Consider the following 24904-nt stretch of genomic DNA (forward strand, 5'->3'; position numbering starts at 1 on the left):
CAATGGGTTGCAAAGATGCCGATTTCTTGTAAAGTGACATTTTTTCTTTAATTGTTCTGTCCCTTTAAGTTTAATTTACTATTTTTCACTTTCACAACTGGTCCGCTCTTTAGATCAGTTCAAATTTACATCTGAAATCATGCTGATCAGATGGCCTCGGAAAATGTGTGCAGTTACTTCTATGCAACTCTGTCTAAAAGAAACCAATATCCATTTCGACGATAACAAGGGTAAATGAGGGAAATCCATGCGCTGGACCACAAATTAATACTGCAAGGAATCGCTTAGCACAAACATTGAATATGCAGTCTCATGGCACCCTCAGAAATTCAGCAGTAAGCATTTCTGCATCTACGCTCACCGACCCTCATTCATTTCAATGGCCTGAATGTAGGTGCTGGCGAGCTCCGCAGAAAATGCGGGCCCAGGTGTCATAAATGAGTTCCGACCACCTTCGCCAGTGGCTATTTCTCATACTTCTGATGTCATATTCCATTTGCTCTGCTATTCAAAGTGTTGGTGTCAAAGCAACATTTAATGTTGGCATTACCGAGAGAATGGTGTAATAAAGAATATGTGTTCTTGCCTAGAGATAGCGAAATCGTAAAAGAATGCTAGCGCCTTCGTTACCCTCAGCACACAAAGCCAATCAGCTGGTTGCTAGATGCAAATATCAAAATGAACTGATGGTTTAATAAATGTAACGCCACACTGCTGCAACGTTTCATCATTCCAGAAGGGAGTGTTGTTTAATAGCTTATTTGGACTATGTTGTACAACTGATGTACAGTTGATTTGCATCACTCGTTCTGCGTAACCTCTCCTACTGGCGGCGCATGCTCAGCTGAATGGTAACTGTTGGTCGTGATTCCCCGGCCCGTTAGAGAAAGGACAGTGTTGGCAATTGCAGGCAGTGAAACTGACCCTACATAAGCAGGTATGTGTTTTATTCGTGACTGATCCCTGTCAGATCGTTTACAGATAAAGAAATAGGTTGAAATTGATACAAACGGTGTGTCGTCTGTCCCACTCCATCTGCTCCGACTCAGCCGCACCCCACCCGCCAATCACACTTACATTTCGTCTCCAACTTTGCCTTTGGCGACGGTATCAACGGCACAACGTGAGAAAGGCTGGCACCTCCGCTTGTAGTATCAGGTACAGGAGTAATGTGAGAAAGCAGATGCTTAAAATGCCGCGAATGATCAAGGTGTCTAATGGTTCCATCATTCCTACCCGTTGGATATTCAACTAAAACTGAACAGTTTTAAAAAAATATACACCATTTAACCTATCAGTAGTGAGCAAAAAGCAGATTCGTTTTGCTGAATAAAATGCCCTGATTTACAAATTTCTAAGAGCCAAGTCATTGAGGGAGGGGCGGGCTGCAGTTTCATTTACCAGTCAACCATATTTGGAAGTTAGAAATGTTTCAAAACTGTTTTTGGACCGATTTCCACCAATTAATATTTGAACTGACTTTTTTTCGGGGTTGAATTGCTTAAAAACGAATTTTAAAATAAGATTTTTCCACATTTTCGCCAAAGATACGTTGGAGCGTCCAATTGTCTCCTTACCAAAAATCAGGTCCAGGAATATACGTGCTGTACATTCCTTGCCAATGTTACATACACACATTTCTGGATTCTATCGAACTAGGAGCAGGAGTGGGCCACTCGACCCCCGCCCCCCAATAACTTTTCATCCATTGCTTATCTAGAATCTATCTACCTCTGCCTTAAAAATATTCAAAGACTCTGCTTCCACTGCCTTTTGAGGAAGAGAGTTCCAAAGACACATGACCCTCAGAGAGAGAAAAATTCTCCTTGTCTCTGTCTTAAGTGGGTGACCCCTTATTTTTAAACAGTGACCCCCTAGTTCTAGATTTTCCCACTAGGGGTAACATCCTTTCCACATCCACCCTGTCAAGACCCCTCAGGATCTTATATGTTTCAATCAAGGTTCCTCTTACTCTTCTAAACTCCAACGGATACAAGCCTAGCCTGTCCAAACTTTCCTCGTAAGACAACCCGCCCAACCCAGGTATTAGTTTAGTAAACCTTCTCTGAACTGCTTCCAACGCATTTAAATCCTTCCTTAAATAAGGAGACCAATACTGTACCCAGTACTCTTGATGTGGTCTCACCAATACCCCGTATAACTGAAGCATAAGCTCCCTACTTTTGTATTCAATTCGCCTCACAATAAATGATAACATTCTATTAGCTTTCCTAAATACTTGTTGAAACTGCATACTAAACTTTTGTGATTCATGCACTTGGATACCCAGCTCCCTCTGCATCTCAGAGCTCTGCTTTTTTTTAGATTTAGAGATACAGCACTGAAACATGCCCTTCAGCCCACCGAGTCTGTGCCGACCATCAACCACCCATTTATACTAATCCTACACTAATCCCATATTCCTACCACATCCCCACCTGTCCCTATATTCCCCTACCACCTACCTATACTAGGGGCAATTTATAATGGCCAATTTACCTATCAACCTGCAAGTCTTTTGGTGGTGGGAGGAAACCGGAGTACCCGGCGAAAACCCACGCAGACACAGGGAGAACTTGCAAACTCCACACAGGCAGTACCCAGAATTGAACCCGGGTCGCTGGAGCTGTGAGGCTGCGGTGCTAACCACTGCACCACTGTGCCGCCCCTAATTTAGATAATATGCTTTTTTACTCTTGCTGCCAAAATGGATAATTTCACATTTCCCACATTATACTCCATTTGCCAGATCTTTGCCCACTCACTTAACCTATCTATATCCCTTAGTAGCCTCCTTATGTCCTCCTCACAACTTGCTTTCCTACCTAGTTTGTGTCATCAGCAAATTTAGCAACCATACCTTTGGTCCCTTCATCTAAGTCATTCATATAAATTGTAAAAAGTTGAGGCCCAACACTTATCCCCGCAGCACACCACTCATTGCATCTTGCCAACCAGAAAAGTACCCATTTATGCCTACTCTCTGTTTTCCGTTAGCTAGCCAATCTTCTATCCATGCTCATATGTTACCCCCTACACCATAAGCTTTTATTTTCCCAGATAACATTTGATGCCAGCTGGAAATCTAAGTACACTACATCCACCGGTTCCCCTTTATCCATAGCACATGTTACTTCTTCAAAGAACTCCAATAAATTGGTTAAACATGATTTCCCTTTCACAAAACCATGTTGACTCTGCCTGATTACCTTGAATTTTTCTAAGTTCCCTACTGTTATGTCTTTAATAATAGCTTCTAACATTTTCCCTGTGACAGATGTTGAGCTAACTGGCCTGTAGTTTCCTGCGTTCTGTCTCCCTCCCTTTATGAATAAGGGAGTTACATTGGTTATTTTCCAATCTAATGGAATCCTCCCCAAATGTAGGGAATTTTGGTAAATCAAAACCAATACATCAACTATCTCACTAACCACTTCTTTTAAGACCCTAGGATGGAGTCCATCAGGACCTGGGGACTTGTCAGCCCGCAGCTCCAACAATTTGACCAGTACCACTTCCCTGGTGATTGTAATTTTCTTGAGTTCCTCCCTTCCTTCTATTTCCTGATTTACAGCTATTTCTGGGATGTTACTTGTATCCTTTATAGTGAAGACCGATGCAAAATATCTGTTCAATTAATTTGCCATCCTATTTTCCCTTATTAATTCACCAGATGCACTTACTATAGGACCAACACTCACTTTGTTAACTCTTTTTAAATAGCTGTAGAAACTCTTACTATCTGTTTTTATATTTCTAGCTATCTTTCTCTCATACTCTAATTTTCCCCTCCTTATTAATTTTTTAGTCATTCTTTGCTGTTTTTTATATTCTGTCCAATCTTCTGACCTGCCACCCATTTTTGTGCAATTATATACTTTAACTTTGATATCTTTAACTTTTTTAGTCAACAACGGATGGTGGGTCCTCCGCTTGGAATTTTTCTTTCTTGTTGGAATGTATTTACTGTGTGTATTCTGAAATATCCCCTTAAATGACTGCCACTGCATCTCTATTGACCTATCCCTTAACCTACTTTGCCAGTTCACTTTCGCTAGCTCTGCTTTTATGCCCTCATAATTGCCCTTATTTAAGTTTAAAATACTAGTCTTGGACCCATTCTTCTCTCCCTCAAACTGAAAGTAAATTTCAAACATATTATGATTGCTGCTACCTAGGGGTGCCTTCACTATGAGATCATCAATTAATCCTATCTCGTTGCACAATACCAGGTCTAGTATAGCCTGCTGTCTGGTTTTCTCCAGAATGTGCTGTTCTGTGAAACTGTTCTGAAAACATTCTATGAACTCCTCATCTAGCCAACTAGTTTTGGTCAAGAAAACAAAGGAATCTTAGGCAGTTTGCATTTTTAAAAGGCCCTCAACAATTTATTTACTATATGCCATTGTACAACTGTTACCCAATTGTGAGGCAAGCCTCTGCCTACCAAGACTGAGGCACACATTATTTCACCACATGAACATTAAAACTTAAAATTGCAAGCCTCTGACTGGAAAGACATTGGCATAGTAACAGACAATGTTGAAACAATGACGAACCAGTTCCTGTCCCAATACACAGAAGAGACCTGGTCAAACCAGTTGGCCACTTGACCACCTGCGGGCCAACTAGGGGAGTTTTAAATTGGAAAAACAGAATTTGAACTGAGAAAGCCGTGTGCACCTGGTTGGAACGGAACCTCGTCTTCAGTCCTGCCTGCCTCCATCTCTTTCCGATGGAATGGAATCTTGTGAAAATACGTGAACCTCAAAGAGAGAAAAGTCTCCTACGTGGACAAGGTTTAAGAAGAACACCGGGCCCCGACGAACAGCAAGACTACCTACAATCAAGTGAGCTTGAAGCAGAGTAAACAAGAAACTCTTCTGATATTGCCTCAAACCCCTCTCTGCTATATTTACCTCTCCCCTTTTCTGTCCCTATTTGCATGTGCATATCACGTGTGCATGCTAGCGTGGGCACATTGTATATCCATAGGCGTGAACCGTATTAAAGTTTAAGTTAAAGGTTTAATAAATTGCACTTTCTTTAAACCTAAGGAAGCCTGTTATTCTCATTTCTTTGCTTTATAATTGGAAAGCTGTGAACAAGGATTCACAAAGGGGGAGCTCAAATTAAACCCTGTTACAATAAGACCAGGTGAAGACAATCACAGACACCGAAACACATTTCTCACCTGGTCGTACCAGAAATTTGGGTGCTAGCGTCCAGAATTTTACCCACAGAGTGAAATTGAAAGTGGGAAGCCAAATTGTTCTCAGTCAAGAAGAACAAAGATTAATACAGGTTTTCTTGTGGATGTGTGTGATTGAATACTAACATGTCTGCAACTGAAGCAAGTAGCTCTCCAAGCCAGGGCGAAGTAACTTGGGATAAGTTAAAAGCACTGTGTGTGGAGGAGTTGAGAAAAATGGCTGAGCAGTGTGGGATCACTGTACGTGGCAAGGCTAGGAAGTCTGAACTCTTAAGGCTAGTGGCCAACCATTTTTCCCTTGAATCTGAAGAAGTAGAAGGAGTGTTAGAAACAGAATCCAACAAGGTATTGTTAGCAAAGGTACGGTTGGAACAGAGGAAACTTGAATTTGAGGAAAGAGAGATGGAGAAATAAAGAGCCTTCCAGAAGGAACGTGAAGAAAATGAAAGGCGGGAGAAGGAAAGAGAGAGAGAGAGGAGAGAGAAAGAATATTCCGGAAAGTTTAGTTTAGTTTAGAGATACAGCACTGAAACAGGCCCTTCGGCCCACCGAGTCTGTGCCGACCATCAACCACCCATTTATACTAATCCTACACTAATTCCATATTTCCCTACCACCTACCTATACTAGGGGCAATTGCTAATGGCCAATTTACCTATCAACCTGCAAGTCTTTTGGCATGTGGGAGGAAACCGGAGCACCCGGAGGAAACCCACGCAGACACAGGGAGAACTTACAAACTCCACACAGACAGTACCCAGAATTGAACCCGGGTCGCTGGAGCTGTGAGGCTGCGGTGCTAACCACTGCGCCACTGTGCCGCCCACAAGAATGCGAAGAAAGAGTGTTGAAGCGGCTTGAGTTGACTAGGGGGTGACAGAGTAACCTTAGTGAAAGCATGGCCAATATGGAGGAGCACAATTCAGGGCTGGGTAAAAGATTGCTAAAACTTGCTCAAATAATTCCAAATTTCAGTGAGGAAGATGGGGAAGCATTTTTCATGTTGTTTGAGAAACTGGCAAGTAGCTAAATTGGCCAGCTGAGACCTGGTCTTTCTTATTGCAAAGCAAACTAACTGGAAAAGCCCATGAGGTTTATTCCTTGTTGCCAGATGAGAGTTCATCAAATTATGAATGACCAAAAATGCTATCCTCGGGGCATATGAATTAGCACCCGAAGCCTATTGCCAAAAGTTTAGAACCCTCAAAAAGTAAGCCAATCAAACTTATCTGGAGTTTGAAAGAAGTAAGCAGGTGGCTTTTGACCAGTGGCTGAGGGCTTCAGAAACACAGCTTAGCTATGAGACTCTGAGAAGTAATTCTATTAGAGAAATTTAAAAACTCTCTCCCATTCTCATTAAAGACCCATTTAGAGAAGCAGCGGCCATTCTGTCTGATGAGTTTGCTTTAATTTATAAGTCGGTTTCCCGGGGAGAACCTTTCCTAATCACCCCCACAAATCAGAAAAGGACAAAGCGTGGGAAGGTGATATAAGCCCAGGCAGTTCTGGAAGAGAAAGGAAAGCTGGAGAAACAGGGGCCCCCCCTCCAGCAAAAAGGAAGGTGCTGTGAGCAAGAGTGAGTCCCGGAGACCTGTGTGCTTCCGTTGTAATAAGGCAGGGCATTTAAACGCTGACAGCTGGAAACTAAAGGGGAAACTGGTAGGGTTAATTGGGGCACCCCGCTCAGTGAAGACGAGGGCGTGATACAAAACACAGAACAAGCTGTGGCTTTAACTGCAGTAAGATTGCAACCCAGGAAGCTTACTACGGCCAGTGGACAAGGTTGACATGCTCCTAGGTAATGATCTGGCGGGGGTGAAGGTGATAGCCACCCTAGTAGTGAAAGAAAGACCACAGGAGATCAGAGAGACAGGACAATGGCAGGAGACGGACCCTGGATGAATGTGCAGTGGGTCAGGCCATGATCAAACCAGCTCCCCCAGAGGAGACTGCATTGGCACTGCAGGCCGATGACCATGAGGTCCGCCTGTCCGAGACTTTCTTTGAAAAGTTAGGAGACCCAGGGAATTAATTAAATGGATTTTCCCTAGCTGAGGCTCAATGAGCCAACCCAGTATTGTGAGAGTTAGCACAGGCTGCCCAGTCTGAAAGTGAAGCAGAGGGAGTCCCTGATTGCTACTATTTGAAGAATGAGGTACTGATGAGGAAATGGAGTTCTCCTCACAGACCTGAGAGCGAGGAGTGGACAGTGGTTCACCAGTTAGTGGTGCCACAGAGGTACCGGAGAGAAATATTAAGATGGGTCCACGAGACTACAATAGCTGTATATGCTGGTATACGAAAGACCAAAGCCTGCATACGACAGCAATTTGACTGGACAAAACCCCATTGCAGGAGTTGCCACATGTGCCAGGTTGAGGGGAAACCCTACAGTGAAACCTGTGCCCCTAAGTCCTGTACCAATGTTAGGATGACCCTCCAGCAGAGGGCTGGTGAAGTATAAGGGACCCCCACTGAGAACAAAAGGGGACAGGCAGGCACGAGGCTGGCAAAAGTTTAGAAAGAGAAGGGGGAAAAAGTGACCAAGAGGGCAGGGTAAAGTAAGTCCAGGAAGAATCCCGAATGAAAACCCCTACTGTTTGGTCAACCAACCCCGAAAAAATGAAAAGTTAGACCTCACATCCTCCTATGTAAATGTAGACTCTAGAAGCGCCCTACCAGAGTGGCTCAGAGTATTTACAGGAACTTGCAGAGACAAAAAGAGAGAGACCTCTAGGGGGCACAGAAACTGTGAGGACGATGTCTCACTAGTCGAAGTGCCACAGGAGAGTGTAGCTAAGTCTGCACAAATACCTATAGGTAGGGGTGTCCCAGAGAACAAACGGGAGAGAAACAAAGACTCCTCCCCCAAAGTCAAAGGAAAAGGGAACCACCCCTCCCCTGAATTCAAAAGTCTTTGCAAGATTCAGTGAGTTCAGGATAGACCCGCCTACTATTAACTCTCCTGGAAAAAAGGGGAAAGTTAAAGCAGCTCTGCCACCCATAACAGACCATTTCTGATGAGCTTTAAGCTTGGTGAATGAATGGAAATGAATGAGAGAAATACATAATTTTTCTTTCTGTATCTTATATTTCTCTCGAATTCTGTAATGAAATGTGCTGTTTTTCTTCAAAATCGCATTTCATTCCCCTGGTGTGGAGGTGTCAGGCAAGCCCCCACCTACCAAGACTGAGTCACACATTATTTTGCCACATGAACATTAAAACTTAAAATTGCACGCCCCTGTCTGAAAATACATTTGCATTTACATGCCTGTCCTCTTTTGTTTTCGGCGGGGGTCCCTTACAGTTCATCTGCCCTCTGCTGGAGGGTCCTCCTAACACTGGTACAGGACTTAGGGATGCAGATTTCACTGTAGGTTGGGGTTTCCCCTCAACCTGGCACATGTGGCAACTCTTGCTGTACTCCACCACATCTTTGTGGAGTTTTGGCCAGTAAACCTACTGTCTTATGTTGGCTTTGGTCTTTCTTACACTGGCATGTACAGCAACTGTAGTCTCATGGGCCCATCTTAATATTTCTCTCTGGTACATCTGTGGCACCACTAACTGGTGAACTACTGTCCACTCCTTGCTCTCAGGAAAATTCATTTAATTCATTCCCTGGATCTCCTAACTTTCCAAAGAAAGTCTCAGACAGGCAAACCTCATGGTCATCTGCCTGCAGTGCCAATACATTCTCCTCTGGGGGAGCTGGTTTGATCATGGCTTGATCCATTACACATTCAGGGAAACTTTCAGGGTCTGTTTCCTGCCACTGGCATGAATCTCTGACCTCCTGCGGTCTTTCTTTCACTACTGGGGTGGCTACCACCTTCACCCCCGCCAGATCATTACCTAGGAGCAGGTCAACACTATCCACAGGCAAACTAGGGACAATCCCTACGGTCACCAGTCCCGAAACTAAGTCACACTCCAGGTGCACCCGGTGTATAGGTACAGGCATACACTGTCCTCCAATACCATTCACCACCATTTTGTTCACTGCACTCTCTGGGGAAAAGGTCAGGCCTTTTCCCAATAAAAGGGATTTAGTGGCCCCTGTGTCCTCGAGAATTACTATGGGCTTGCCTGCCCCACTCGGGTATGGGGTTACACTCCCTTCACACACTATACCCTGATAACCTTCAGGAATCCTATTAAAGTTTCCTGCACTTGCCGTAGTCAGCTTCCTGTGTCTCACTCTTACTGCAGTTAAAGCCACCGCTTGTTCTGCTGTACTTTCCATCAGGATTGCTTCTTCACTGAGTGATCACTGCCCTGATCAACCCGCTCGGTTTTCCCTTTAGTTTCCAGCAGTCAGCTTTTAAATGCCCTGTTTTATTACAATGGAAGCACAGAAGTCTCTGGGTCTCAATCTTGCTCACAGCACCTTCCCTTTTGGCTGGAGGAGGGCCCCCTGTGTCTCCTGCTTTCCTTTCTCTCCCAGGACTGCCTGGGCTGCTATCACCTTCCCACCCTTTGTCCTTTTCAGATTTGTGGGGGTGATTAGGAAAGGTTCTCCCCTGGGAAACCGACTTATAAATTAAAGCAAACTCATCGGCCATAACGGCCGCTTGCTGGGCTCTCTGAACCCGCTGCTCCCCTACATGGGTCTTTCTGGAGAGTGGGAGAGAGTGTTTAAATTCCTCTAGCTGAATTACTTCTCTGAGATTTTCATAGCTGAGCTGTACTTTAAGAACCCTCAGCCAGTGGTCAAGAGCCGGCTGCTTAGTTCTTTCAAACTCCAGATAAGTTTGATTGGCTTGCTTCTTGAGGGTTCTTATCTTTTGGCGATAGGCTTCAAGTACTAATTCATATGCCCTGAGGATAGCATTTTTAGTCAGTTTGTAATTTGCTGAACTGTCATCTGGCAACAGGGAATAAACCTCATGGGCTTTTCCAGTTAGCTTGCTTTGCAGTAAAAGAGGTCAAGTCTCAGCTGGCCATTTTAACTGCCTTGCCAATTTCTCAAAGGACACAAAAAATTCCTCCACATCTTTCTCATTGAATTTTGGAATAGGTTGAGCTAGTTTTAACAATTTTGTACCCAGCCCTGAATTATGCTCCTCCATATTGGTCATGCTTTCACTGGGGTTACTTTGTCGCCTCCTAGTTAACTGAAGCCGCTTCAACTCTCTTTCTTCGCATTCTTTCCGGAATATTCCTTTTCTCTCTCTCTCTCTCCTGCCTTTCATTTTCTTCACGTTCCTTCTGGAAGACTCTTTCTTTTTCCCTCTCACTTCCCTCAAATTCAAGTTTCCTTTGTTCCAATTGTATCTTTGCTAACAATACCCTGTTGGAGTCTGCTTCTCAACCTGTTTCTGCTTCTTCAGATTCAAGGGAAAAATGATTAGCCACTGGCCTTAGGAGTTCAGACTTCCTAGCCTTGCCACGAACAGTGATACCACACTGCTCAGCCATTTTTCTGAGCTCCTCCATAGAGATTGCTTTTAACTTATCCCAAGTTACTTCATCCTGGCTTGGAGAGCTACTAGCTTCAGTTGTAGACCTCTTAGTATTCAAGCACACACAACCACAAGAAAACCTGTATTGAAAACTTGCTCGTTTTTGTTTGGGAACAATTTGACTTCCCACTTCCAATTTCTCATTTGTCTGTGGGCCAATTCTGGACACTAGCACCCAAATCTCTGCTACGACCAGGTGAGAAAAGGTCTAGGGCTCCCTTTCAGCCTTCACCTGGTCTTACTGTAACAGGATTTAATTTTAAACACACCATGTTTTAGCTCCCCCTTGATGAATCCTTGTTCACCGCTTTCCAATTATAAGGCAAATAAACCAGCACAAACGGGCTTTCTCAGATTTAAAGAAGAAAAGTTGAAATTTATTAAACTTAAACTCGAATTCAGTTGATGCCTATGGATACACGACACGCCCACGCTAGCATGCATACGCGATACACACATGCAGGTAGGGACAGAGAGAGCAGAAGAAAAATAAAGTGGTAAAGTTTGAGGCAATCTCTGAAGAGGGTTTTTTGTTACTGTGCTTTGAGCTCACTGTAGAGTCCTTGATTGTAGGTAGATCTTGCTTTTTGTTGGGGCCAGTATTCTTAAACCTTATTCACTGTAGCAGACCTTTCTCTCTTGGGGTTCATGTGTCTTCAGTGGGTTTTGAAGTTCCATGAGAAAGAGATGGGAGCTGATAGGAGAGGCTGTGATGATCCAGCCAGGAGAGGTCTTTTCAATCCAGGAGCAAACAACTTTCTGCAGGCTCTCAGTTCAACCTGTACAATTCAGAAAAAACCCAGACTGCCAAGCAGGTTAGTCATGTGACTAACTGGTTTGCCCATGTCTGTTTGTGGATTGTATTGGAGCAGGGGATAGCTCCTTTGTTCCAAACATTGTCTGTTAATGTGCAAAGATGTCTTTCCAGCCAGGGGTCTGGCAACCCCTTGTCACAGGCCTTCTTCCCAGCAACAATTTGAAATTTAATGTCCATGTGGTGAAATTAATGTGCCTCATTCTTGGCAGGTGGGGGCCTGCATGACATTATAAAAACTTTGGCTGTCAGCTTTGACAGCCCTAGCTAGTTTCTATGTTCATATTCCCTCTTGCCATGTCTTAGAACATGCTTTGTATCCCTTTGTTTCTTTATAGCTTTCCCAGCCAATTGGATTTCCACTTCCCAGGACTAAGTAGTACTAAAAAAAAAGTTACCCTGAATGGGGCGGCACAGTGGTGCAGTGGTTAGCACCGCAGCCTCACAGCTCCAGCGACCCGGGTTCAATTCTGGGTACTGCTTGTGTGGACTTTGCAAGTTCTCCCTGTGTCTGCGTGTGTTTCCTCCGGGTGCTCCGGTTTCCTCCAACATGCCAAAAGACTTGCAGGTTGAAAGGTACATTGGCCATTATAAATTGCCCCTAGTATAGGTAGGTAGTAGGGAAATATAGGGACAGGTGGGGATGTGGTAGGAATATGGAATTAGTGTAGTATTAGTATAAATGGGTGGTTGATGGTCGGCACAGACTCGGTGGGCCGAAGGGCCTGTTTCAGTGCTGTATCTCTAAAACTAAAACTAAACTAAATTACAGCTTTGTGTTTAAATTGTAGTCCATTGTGTGGAACTTAATTTCTTTTGGAAACCTCAAGTACTCCACATTTTAGGGCTTTCCACAGGCACTTTGGATGTCACTTCCTCAAAGAAGGCTTGGAGGACAGGGTATTCACCTTCTGAATCCATGTTGACTGCTGTTTGAGGTTATTGTTGTAGAGATAATGTCGGGTTGACACCAGTGATTCCAATATTTCAAAGACTGTTGAAAACAAATGGGGCTGCACTTGCAGCATCAGCTTTGCCACCCTTAATAGTATTTCTAATGTTCATAAACTCCTTCACAGCCAATGCTTTGCAAACCTTTGGCTTTCTTAGTACACCGGAATAAATATCACCTACCTTGGAATTTATTTAAATTCCGTTAGCCAGAATCGGTGTTTGTCTTGCAGGGACCCCATGCAAAGATTTAGTTTGGGGTCCCTACGTTATTAGGCAATGAAACTAAACACTACCTACTTTATCTAATATCATATCAGCACAGTTATTATAAAAATTGTTGACATAATTACAATTGTGTTGGTGCCTTTTCACTGGATCCCCTCACTGGCTAGGGGCTCCTTGCAATTACATAGGTTGCATGATCTTAATGCCAACCTGCTTTTCACCTATCTAGGATTTTGTATCATTTATATTTGCCATTCACTGTACTTGGGTTTATCATCCTTTGTAAGTTCTTGTAGCTTATGCACACTCATGAAAAATTGAAGGACTTAATTATTAAGAACGTCAATTACTTCATGCTCTGCTTCAGAGTCATTTCCATATTTTACAGTTTTCATCTCCTTTCTGACTATCCTTTTAAAGTACCATAACAAATTTCATATGGTTATGGTTTGCATCTGTAGCTATGCTACACTGACTATATTTAGTTCCTACATTTGGCCAAATGAATTCTTACAAAAATATGCATTTTTGTCTAGTTTTAGATAGTGACTGTACCATTTTCTTAAATATTATTCTTGGATTTTACTGATTGTTTTGGGGTTTGAATTCCACCATTGCCTATTATTCTGTGACTGTAAATGAATGGCATTTAAAATATACATATAATATATATTATATGTATAAATAAAATATGGACTGAAATTGCATAGCCCTTTTGGTGCATGCCCACTGCAACTCTAGTGGGAGGGCTGAAAGTGTCACAAAACATGCCGGAACCTGAATTGGTTGGGTCCTTCAAGCTAACCTTCCAAATAGTCTTGTATAAAGTAGAGTGTTCACCTGGCCCTTGAAAGGGACATAAGGATAGGGCAGTAACTCCCTACATTGGGAGTTCCTGTGATCATGGCCTCTTAGTAGTTAAGTAGATCAGTACACCTAGTGGAAAGCGACATACCAGCAATTACCCTGGCCAAAGTGAGGGGGTTGGTGAGGGTCCAGGTCTGCCTCCAAAGGCAGATCTGCCAAAGTTATTTCCCTTAACTGATTTTAACCAAAATGAAGTGTTTATGTGTGTTTTCCCTTCTGTGTCTCTGTTTCTCTGTGTCAATCTGTTTCAAAGGTGTCAGGGATTAGAATGTTTACATTTTCTGCTAATAAAAAAAACAGGTGATAATTTGAAGACTTTCTGATTGCCTTCAAATTCAACTCTATTTAGGAAGAGGAAAGACACTGTGCTTGTCTCTCAGTATCTCGTTTCTCCCTCTCTCTTCCTCACTTTCCGAGCATATTCACAGAATTACAATCTAAATGCTTACATAACGAACTTCTGTTTGATATAGCAAATTTAAAGGATTTCAAATATTTGTACACTATATGCAAATATTTTAATGCTATATTCATATGCCAGGTTGTTACAGATTGTCTTTTGCACTGCATGTTTGAGTGAGGATCTAAGCTAAGTCAGGAGAAATAATTTGATTCATTCAGTTAAATCCATGACAGCAAATCTGACTCTTTATTATGAAAAATCCAAAAAAAGCCACCGCAACTAGTGAAAGTGGCCGGATTTGTTCATTTAATTATCAGAAGATAGTTGAACTGTTTAGAAATTTTGCAGGAAAAGATGGCTAGCTAACACTTGTCACAAAATTGAAAAGAAGAACAGGTTTTTGTTTACAAACGTTACCTGTAAAAGAATGGTTTAATATTAGATTGTGACTTACTATTTTGTTAGGTTCAAGGCTTTCTACTGATAGATATGATCCTTGGAGAAAGATACAGTTAACAATTCTAGTTGCTGACCTTTCATTAGAATGATAGTTCTGACCTGCTGAATGTTGCCAGCATTTATTTTTATTTTAGATTTTGCACATCTGCAGTATTTTGATTTTGTTTAGGTTATTCATGTATTAATTATTTAATAAGTTATTTTGATATCCCAATCTAAAGTAATAAGTCTGATGTGATACTGTTCTGCTTCAGAAGACTGAACCAGGATTTTATGAAGGCAGAAGACATTCCAGTATTTATAGGCAATTACCAAAGAGAGTTTGGTATTTATTTTCTCAGGTGAGTTGTCAAAAGTTTATTTATGTTACAACAACTTGAAATTATATAGTGCCTTTAACATCATAAAATGTTTCAAGGTGCTTCAGAGGAACGTTATAAAACAAAATATGACACTGAGTCACATAAGGTATATTAGGGCAGATGAACAAAAGCTTGGTCAAAGAGGTAGGTTTTGAGGAGTGTATTAAAGGGGAAAAGTGAGACTGGGCGGTGGAAAGGTTTAGGGAGGGAATTCCAGAGCTTAGGACCCAGGCAGCTGAAGGCACGGCTACCAATGGTGGAACGATTAAAATCGGGGATGCTCAAGAGGCCAGAATTAGAGGAGCACAGATTATCTCGGATGGTTGTGGGACTGGAGGAGATTGAAGAGCTGGGGAGGGCAGAGACCATGGAAGGATTTGAAAGCAAGGATGAAATTTTTTAAATCGAGGTATGGCGTAACTGGGACTCAGTGTAGGTCAGCAAGCACAAGAGTGATGGATGAATGGGACATGATGCAAGTTAGGTCACAGGTAGCAGATTATTGGATAACCTCAAGCCAAGGATAGATCTTATCTTATTTGTTTCTGGAATGTGAGCAACACTGGCAAGGTAGCATTTATTGCTCTCCTCTATTTGCTCAGAGGGCGTTAAGAGTCAAGCACATAGTATAGTTGCTGATGTCACATGCAGGTCAGACTAGGTTGGGGCAACTTGATCCTTTGCTCTACAATATGAAAGCTGAAATAGTCTAGGATATGAATATTTAAAGAGGCCCAAAATATAACCTTTTATCTCATTATTTTCCATCTGATTTTTTTGTGTATCTATTTAGGTTCACATTTGTTTAGTCTATGCTTACCCGTTTTATAGTGATTGTTTTAACACAGGGGGTTGCTATGGCCCTAAAGAGAGTATTAAAATTCAACTACTGGTCTGGTTAAAATGCATAAAGGAGTGGCTGATTGCATGACAGTACCTGGTGTGAAGTTAGAAGTGCCAAATCAGGTACATTGTGCGAGTGAGATTAACATTAACCTTATTTAACTTAACACAGTAAATCTCTACTTTGCAAAGAGTACAACTAAGTGCAAGAATCATGAGAATAAACTGATGGATTGAATTATTGTGACACTGTTGTTTGCTGCATTACCTACATTTATTCTGCTGAGAGGTACAATAAGCAGTTTCCCAAAAGAATACAGTCCAATAGCAGATTTTAGCAGAATAAGTTACATATGAACTTGAAAAATTAAGGGCTGAATTTTACCGGCCCCTTGACGCTGCAGATCACGGCGTGGTGGCCGGTGAAATCATGCGGGGAGAGACCCACCTCGACCTGCGGCGTCGAGACGGGCCCGCTATATTACCCGCTACATATTACCCCCCCCACCCCCCTGCCACCACCAGGCAGCTGGCCCTTCATATACATAGGCAAATTGTACCAAATGAGATGCAAATAAACTTATCTGCAGGCGGCGGCCGTCCCATGCCAATATTACGGCCGCCGTTCGTGCTTCACGCGCCTTCAGAACTCTGCACGGAGTTCTGGGCATGAACCTAGTGGGGAGAGGGGAGCGATAGAATTTTCAGGGTGGTGGGGTGGAGGAACGGGGAAATTAATTTTAATTGGATGTGGGGATGTTGGGAAGGGGTTGAAGGGCAAAAGATTGAAGGTTGAGGGGAAAGTTCGGGTATTTGTAAAATCAATGGATGGTCATTTCGGGCAATGAGATGACCATTGGGGGTGGGGGTGGGGGGTGGTTGGAGAATGGCCTCCATCACTTATTTTTATGTTTAATAACACTCAACTATATTTTGCCTTTAAACATTGAAGAGCTTAAAGTCCTTTAAAAATGGCACCTGCGCGGTGGCACTGGACGCTGTTGCCAGGGACGCAGCGGCCACCACCACACGTCATCGCGGACGGACGCTGTGCCCCCACTATTTAAACATCGCGGGGGCTCCTCGGCGGCCACTGAATGCGGGCTCCCTGCTGAGTTTAAAGGGCGCCATTGCAAAGTGTGGTGCCCCAATAAAATTCAGCCCTAAGTTCCGGGAGTGATACAGACAACTAATTGTATCTTTTTTTTTTGTTGCAGATTGTGAGAAAAACAGGAATAAAATTGTGAAGGAAACTGAAATTTGTGACAAACAGTGTGATTTCATTCACTTGTTCGATGATGATGAATCTGTTTTCTCAGAGAAAGTTGTTTATTTGTCTCTGCCTGCTCATTATAGCCTTTTTTTTGATCACTCATGTGAATGACAGTTCAAAGGAAAAAATCGACTGGCTGTTCTTCCACCACCAGAAACCAATCTATCAAAATAACTTCAGTTTTACCATGACTCCGCATTTGAAATGTAAAGATGAAATTCCCTCTCTAGTTATACTAGTTGCCACAAGACCGAAAGAAGTAGATGCACGACAGGCAATCAGATTAACATGGGGACAGATGCAGACGTGGTTGGGGAAAAAGGTCATTACTTTGTTCTTGCTTGGAAAAGATGAGGAAAATCACATTCATGTGAGACAATTAATAGAAGAAGAAAATGTGTTTGGAGATATAATCAGTCAAGATTTTATAGACTCTTATGATAACCTGACCTTAAAGACAAAAATGGCATTTCAGTGGATTTCAGAATTTTGTCCCAAGGTTGAATATGTGATGAAAGCAGATGCTGATGTATTTATAAATATAAAGTATTTAATTAATTTTCTGCTGAAAATTAACAAAAATATTTCCAGTGACTTTTTCACAGGCTACCCCTTGATTAACACAAAACCAAAAAGAGCTTTGTTTACAAAGCCCATATTCAAATTTGAAATTCCAAAAAGTGACTATCCTTTCAGTACATATCCTCCATATTGTAGTGGCTTTGGATATGTTTTCTCAGGGGAATTAGCTTTAAAGATTTATAAATTGATGGGCCACATTAAACCAATTAGATTTGAAGATGCATATGTTGGAATTTGTTTAAAGATATTGGGTGTAAATTTGTATATTCCAGAAAAAAAAGTGTTCTTTTTACACAAACTGAAGTTTGACAGTTGTCTATTTAGTAGGATGATTGCAGTACATGATGTCACGCCACATCAGTTGCTAAGTTATTGGAAACGTCTCAAAAATGTGGATAGTACCACATGTTTGAGTGAGACATAGAAGATATATTGGGGTAATGTTTCTGCTTTGGGTACGATCAGCAATCCAATCGCAAATTATGCCTGTTTTGAGAAGTTTTCTGCCTGCGTTTTCGCTCAAACTCATCTGTATAATGCCAAATGCAAAATCCACCATGAACCAGCACAATTGGGCAGCATTTTAAAATGCCATTTAATTTTTTTAAATATTCCTTGATATACTTAAGAGCAGTAACTAGGTAAAGTTTGATTAATACAGCTGAAAACTGTTTTTTATCAAAGGAGCATTTTAATCAGTGTCCGTTCACCACCTGTGAGTAACCTGATTTTAAATTCCTGAACCATTTGCTAGTTAGATTGGGGTACAGTAGTCAGTTTGTTAGTAAATTTTAAAAAAAACATTCAAAACATTTTAAATGTACCCTATTAGTGTCCTTGCGCCCAAATGATCCAGCTTTTTTCTCGAGTCTTCTCGAAGGCCTGCAAACAAGTGCAATTAGGAGAAACTCCCAATGATACATTTGTTCTGGGTGTGTGGCCAGTGTTGTGGGCAGAGCTGGCTTCTAGAAATCGCGCATGTGCTGGCAGTGTTAGTGATTTGTCGATTAGAAATTGACTAAAATCGTGAGATAGAGTTTCGGCTGATTTTCACTCATTTTATCAGCCAATCCAGATAAAATCACTTGACAATTAGAGCGGGGAATTTTAAATGTTAGCTGCATTAAACATAAATTGAGGTTTGCCAATTTTTAAGGCTGATTTAAAAATCATTTCTCCTAATCTACAAAACTGACCACACCCTCAGATCTAAATAGACTTATTTAGATAAAAATAAGCCTGGCCAGTCTCTGCTGTTTACAGCTGTTCAAGGAGGTTCTTTAAACTGAACTCCTTTGTTTAGGCACATAGGCACTAGTTGTACATTTTAAAACTTGCATATTAAAAAATATTTAATTTACTAAGAAACTGGCTAGTACACTAATGAAACTAGTAAATGGTTCAGTATAATTTGTTTTAACTAATTTTCAGTGCTTTAAAATCAGGGTACTTATTAAAAAATAAAAGCAAAATACTGCGGATGCTGGAAATCTGAAACAAAAACAAGAAATGCTGGATTCACTCAGCAGGTCTGGCAGCATCTGTGGAAAGAGAAGCAGAGTTAACGTTTCGGGTCAGTGACCCTTCTTCGGACCCTTCTTCTACTTATTAAAAATGCTTACATTTTTGTGATATACCCATTTTCCACTGTATTAATCACTCATAAATACATCAATGAGTATTTTTCAAAGCAAAGAAAAACCAACTACATTCTGTTATGCTGCCTGATTGTGCTTGTCCAGGAAAAATTTTATGTTTGTGATTATGCAAATAAATTTTAGTGAAAATTGAACTGTACCCTAATCACAGTTGCAAGCATAAATTGCAGTCATTTCTTCCTGATTATGCTGAAAGTAGAAACTGTAAACCTACCTCATTGGCACGCTAAGGGCTGGATTTTGTTCTCATCCTGACGTCGGGCTCTATGATGGGGGTGGCCAGAAGTTCAGAGAGGCAGGAACCCACCACAGAACCCAACGCAAGGTGGAGAAGAAAGTTTGGTAACTAACTGAGGGAGTTCAGTAAGGAGGGGAACTATAAATTAATTAAGAGAAAATAAATGTAATTAAATTAACACCAAAAAAATGGCAGGACAGGTGATGTGTCATGGCTGCAGTATGTGGAAGCTCCTGGATGCCACGGCCATCCACGGAAGTGATGTCTGTAGTGTCTGCGGCTTGAGGAGAGGAGCTTCGGTTCAGAGTCATTGAGCTGAAGGCTGAGCTGCAGACACTGCAATGCATCAGGGAGGGGGAAAGTTACCTGGACACTTTGTTCTAGAAGGCAGTCATACCCCTTAGGATAGGGTCATCTGTTTTCGTCAGTGATCAGGGACAGGAGGATGTGACTGCGAGTCAGGCAGGTAAGGGGATCGAGAATGTGGGAGTGGAGGAGCCTCAGCCCTTGCAATTGAGCAACAAGTTTGAGGTTCTTGCAGCTTGTATGGACAAGAGCGAGGGCTGTAGTGTGGATGAGCAGATTGACCATGGCACCATGGTACAGGAAGCCGTTGAAGTGGGGGGAGCAAAAAGGAAAGTAGTAATAGTAGGGCACAGTATTGTGAGGGTGATTGACACTACTCTGCAGCCAAGAGCAAGAATCCAGAAGGCTTTGTTGCCTGCCATGTGCCAGGGTTTGGGACATCTGCTCAGGGTTGGAGAGAAACATACAGAGGGGAGGATCCAGTTATCGTGGTCCATGTAGGTACCAACGACATGGACAGGACAAGGAAGGAGGTTCTGCATAGTCAGTATGAGGAGATAGGCACCAAATTACGAAGCAGAACCTCTGGATTATTAGCTGAGCCATGTGCAAATTGGAATAGGCAAATAAGATTAGAGAAATGAATGCATGGTTCAAAGACTGATGTGGTAGAAGTGGGTTTCGGTTTGTGGGGCACTGGCACCAGTAGTGGGAAAAGTGAGGGCTGTACCATTGGGACGGTCTGCACCTGAACTGTGCTGGAACCACTGTTCAGATGAACTGATGGCTTAAATAGAAATAAGTAAGTACAATCTGATAGCAATTGCAGAGACATGGCTGCTGAATGGCATAGATTGGGCCCTGAATATTAAAGGGTAGAATACATTTAGGAAGGACGGGAAGCTAGGAAAAGGTGTAGGGGTGGCTCTGTTAATTAATGACGGTATTAGCAAAATAGAGAGGGATGACCTAAATTCAGGAAACCAGGATGTAGAAGTGGTTTGGGTCAAGATGAGAAATTATAAAGGTAAGAAGTCATATGTGGGAGTGGTGAGCAGGCCCCTAACAGTAACCACATGGTAGGACGGGGTAAAAAGTAAGAAATAATGGGTGCTTGTCAGAAAGGTATGCTGATAATCATGGGGGATTTCAATCTACATATAGATTGGGAAAAATCAAATGGGAAAAGGTAGCCTAGGTGAGGAGTTCATAGAATGTTTTCGGGATAGTTTCTTAGAACAACACATTCTGGAGCCAACCAAAGAGCAGGCTATACTAGACCTGGTATTGTGCAATGAGACAGGATTAATTAATGACCTCATAGTGAAGGTGTCCCTAGGCAGCAGCGATCATAATATGATTGAAATTTTAAGACTAGTATATTAAACTTAAATAAGGGCAATTATGAGGGCATGAAAGCAGAGCTAGTGAACTGGCAAACTAGGTTAAGGGATAGGTCAATAGAGATGCAGTGGCAGACATTTAAGGGGATATTTCAGAATACACAGAATAGATACATTCCAACCAGAAAGAAACATTCTAAGGGGATGACCCACCATCCGTGGTTGACTAAAAAAGTTAAAGTAAAAGCATATAATTGCACAAAAATGGGTGGCAGGTCAGAAGATTGGATAAAATATAAAAGCCGCAAACAGCGACTAAAAGATTAATAAGGAGGGATAAACTATAGAGTACGAGAGAAAGCTGGTGAGAAATATAAAGACAGATAGTAAGACTTTCTACAGATATTTTAAAAAGAAAAGTTAACAAAGTGAGTGTTGGTCCTATAGAAAGTAAGTCTGGGAAATTAATAAGGGAAAATAAGGAGATGGCAAGTTAATTGAACAGGTATTTTGCATCGGTCTTCACCATAGAGGACATAAGTAACATCCCAGAAATAGTTGTAAATCAGGAAATGGAAGGGAGGGAAGAACTCAAGAAAATTACAATCACCGGGTAACTGGTACAGAGCAAATTGTTGGAGCTGCAGGCTGACAAGTCCCCAGCTTTTTTTTTAGAGATACAACACTGAAACAGGCCCTTCGGCCCACCGAGTCTGTGCCCGACCATCAACCACCCATTTATACTAATCTTACACTAGTTCCATATTCCTACCACATCCCCACCTGTCCCTATATTTCCCTACCACCTACCTATACTAGGGGCAATTGCTAATGGCCAATTTACCTATCAACCTGCAAGTCTTTGGCTTGTGGGAGGAAACCGGAGCGCCGGGAGGAAACCCACGCAGACACACGGAGAACTTGCAAACCCCACACAGGCAGTACCCAGAATTGAACCCGGGTCACTGGAACTGTGAGGCTGTGGTGCTAACCACTGCGCCACTGTGCCTTCCTGATGGACTTAATGGCTAAAAGATTGGCTAGCTAACAGGAAACAGAGAGTAGGCATAAATGGGGAATTTTCTGGTTGGCAAGATGTAACGAGTGGTGTGCCACAGGGATCAGTGCTGGGGCCTCAACTTTTTACAATTTATATAAATGACTTGGATGAAGGGACCAAAGGTATGGTTGTTAACTTTGCTGATGACACAAAGATAGGTAGGAAAGTAAGTTGTGAAGAGGATATAAGGAAGCTACAAAGTGATATAGATAGGTTAGGTGAGAGGGCAAAGATCTGGCAAATGGAGTCTAATGTGGGAAAATGTGAAATTGTCCATTTTGGCAGGAAGAATAAAAAAGAAGCATACGATATAATTGGTGAGAGATTGCAGAGCTCTGAGATGCAGTGGGATCTGGGTATCTTGGTGCATAAATCGCAAAAGGTTAGTGTGCAGGTACAAGTAATTTCGAAAGCTAATAGAATGTTATTTATTGTGAAGGGAATTGAATACAAAAGTAGGGAGGTTATCTTCAGCTATACAGGGCATTGGTGAGACTACATCTGGAGTACTGTGTACAGTATTAGTCTCCTTATTTAAGGAAGGATGTAAATGCATTGGAAGCATTTCAGAGAAGGTTTACTAGACTAATATCTGGAATGGGTGGGTTGTCTTATGAGGAAAGATTGGACAGGCTAGGCTTCTATCTGCTGGAGTTTAGAAGATTATGAGGTGACTTGATTGAAACATATAGGATTCTGAGGGGTCTTGATAGGGTGGATGTGGAAATGATGTTTCCTCTTGTGGCTTTTAGAATTTAGAACTAGGGGTCACCGTTTAAAAATAAGGGGTTGCCCATTTAAGACAGATGAGAATTTTTTTCTCTGAGGGCCATGAGTCTTTGGCACTCTCTTCCTCAAAAGGAGGTCAAAGCAGAGTCTTTGAATATTTTAAGGCTGAGATAGATAGATTCTTGATAAGCAAGGGGGTGAAAGGTTATTGGGGGTAGGCAGGAATGTGGAGTTGAGGTTACAATCAGATCAGCCATGATCTTATTGAATGGCGGAGCAGGCTCGAGAGGCCAAGTGGCCTACTCCTGCTCTTAATATTTGTATGTTTGTACGATCTTCCCGGCGGCAGGGATGCTTCAGGGCGGACCCTCTGCTGCTCTGCGACGGGACCTGACTTTACATATTTAAATTACCTGTTTGCATGAATTAAAATGCAAACTGGAGTGATCTTACCTGCAGTTCTGGCTCTTCAGCACGATGGGCGATACTCACTGCATTCACTTTCCAGTCCATGGAAAGCTGGCGCCACTGATGTGGGGAAGATGGGAACTCTGCAGTGTAGTGGGGGTGGGGGAAAGGGGTCAATTCTGCACTTGGTGCAGTTGGGGGAGACTCTGCATTCTCTGAGCAGGGCTGGCAGCCCTTTAAAAATGGCGCCTGCACAGAAACAGTTGACGTAGTTCACAGCGTTGCCGAGGCTGCCCTGCCACGTTAGGGGGGAGGTGTGGCCACCCCTCATATGATAATGAGCTACTGCACTCAAAATTGCGGCGCATGCGGCCCATACTTGCTGGCTGCCATTTTTCACGCCCATCACCACTCCTGGCGGTGGGACCACAAAATAGGAATCTATCTATCATGTGAGTGGTACAGCCAGAAAATGTGACATTTGTAGAATGCCTGTTCAGGAGTGTACTTTTGAATTCTCAAATGTAAGTGGCTAGGATTATGGTACACAACTTAGCATTGGCAGGAGGGTTGGACCTCGACATCCCAGGGGAAGAGCCAATTTAAACAGATACTGAGCAGAGGATGCTGCACTTAACATAGAGACATAGAAAACAGGAGCAGGAGTAGGCCATTTGGCCCTTTGAGCCTGCTCTGCCATTCAAAAAAAGATCATGGCTGATCGTCAAATTCAGTACCCTGGTCCCGTTTTCTCCCCATATCTCTTGATCCCTTGCAGAGGAGGCAAGTGTCTGAAAGCGTAGAGCTGTCCCAACACAGGGTGAGATTTCACACAATGAGCCCCTAACCTTAATTACAATCCCCCGCCCAACCACAAGAGGCAACAAACAGAAGAAGTCTCAAACACTGATGTGTTCAAATTCAAAAAAGATTAATTACAAGAAATTGAAATTGCCACCTGTCAACATTCAATAAAAACATTCATATAAAAAGACTTCTTTTGCAGCTCCCAAAATCTGGCTATGTACAAGTGCAAATATTTAACACCTGGTAAGACTAAGCAATGTTAGCAGTTTTAAAATTGTATAAAGTACTTTAACGTTGTGCAAATATTATATCAAACTTTAACATTAATTGTGTACAAGAGTGCAAATAGTTTCAAGATTCAGAAATTGTTGGAAAAAATGTATTAAACTTAAAAAAAAAACTTGGACAAGTGTGCAACAGTGTTCAAACTGAGTAAACTTTGCAAAAATTGTACAAAAGATGTATCAAAGTTTAAGGAAATATCTTTTAGCCTGGCCATTGGATGACAAGAAGGAGAAAGTGGAGGAGGCAGAGACAGGAATTAAATTCTTTCCCTCGAGGTACCTCGTTTGGGTCTGGTCCCCAGATATGCTCTTTTACTAGCTGTTCCCTTGTCCTTCCAATCAGCCGATGTGGATGGTGTGGCTACTTGTGGTGTGACAGATGGATGGCGATCTGACCGGCCGTGGTCAAATACCTTGTTGCTGCTTATAAGAGTCATAATCTTAGAGTCAAGACAGAAGGAGTTGAGGAAAATGGCTGAGCAGTGTGGGATCACTGTATGTGGCAAGGCTAGGAAGTCTGAACTGCTAAGGCCAGTGGCCAACCATCTTTCCCTTAAATCGGAAGAAGCAGAAACAGGGTTAGAAGTAGACCCAGATAGGATATGGCTA

The 24904-nt window shown here is 42.3% G+C and overlaps 1 protein-coding gene across 2 annotated transcripts; it reads left to right on the forward strand.

Annotated features, from left to right (window-relative positions):
• The first annotated feature begins 849 nt into the window (after positions 1-849).
• On the forward strand, positions 850-23338 carry LOC137375268 (UDP-GalNAc:beta-1,3-N-acetylgalactosaminyltransferase 1-like). 2 transcript variants are annotated; one of them, XM_068042175.1, is made up of 3 exons: positions 850-937; positions 14657-14743; positions 16825-23338. In XM_068042175.1, the coding sequence occupies exon 3, from the start codon at positions 16903-16905 to the stop codon at positions 17884-17886; it is 984 nt and encodes a 327-aa protein (XP_067898276.1). In that variant the 5' UTR covers positions 850-937; positions 14657-14743; positions 16825-16902; the 3' UTR covers positions 17887-23338. The 2 variants fall into 2 exon arrangements, with proteins under 2 accessions (XP_067898276.1, XP_067898277.1); XM_068042176.1 differs by having other exon boundaries at positions 857-937; positions 14660-14743.
• Positions 23339-24904: the final 1566 nt, after the last annotated feature.

The sequence above is a fragment of the Heterodontus francisci genome, chromosome 11 (assembly GCF_036365525.1).
Source record: "Heterodontus francisci isolate sHetFra1 chromosome 11, sHetFra1.hap1, whole genome shotgun sequence".
Lineage (NCBI taxonomy): Eukaryota > Metazoa > Chordata > Chondrichthyes > Heterodontiformes > Heterodontidae > Heterodontus > Heterodontus francisci.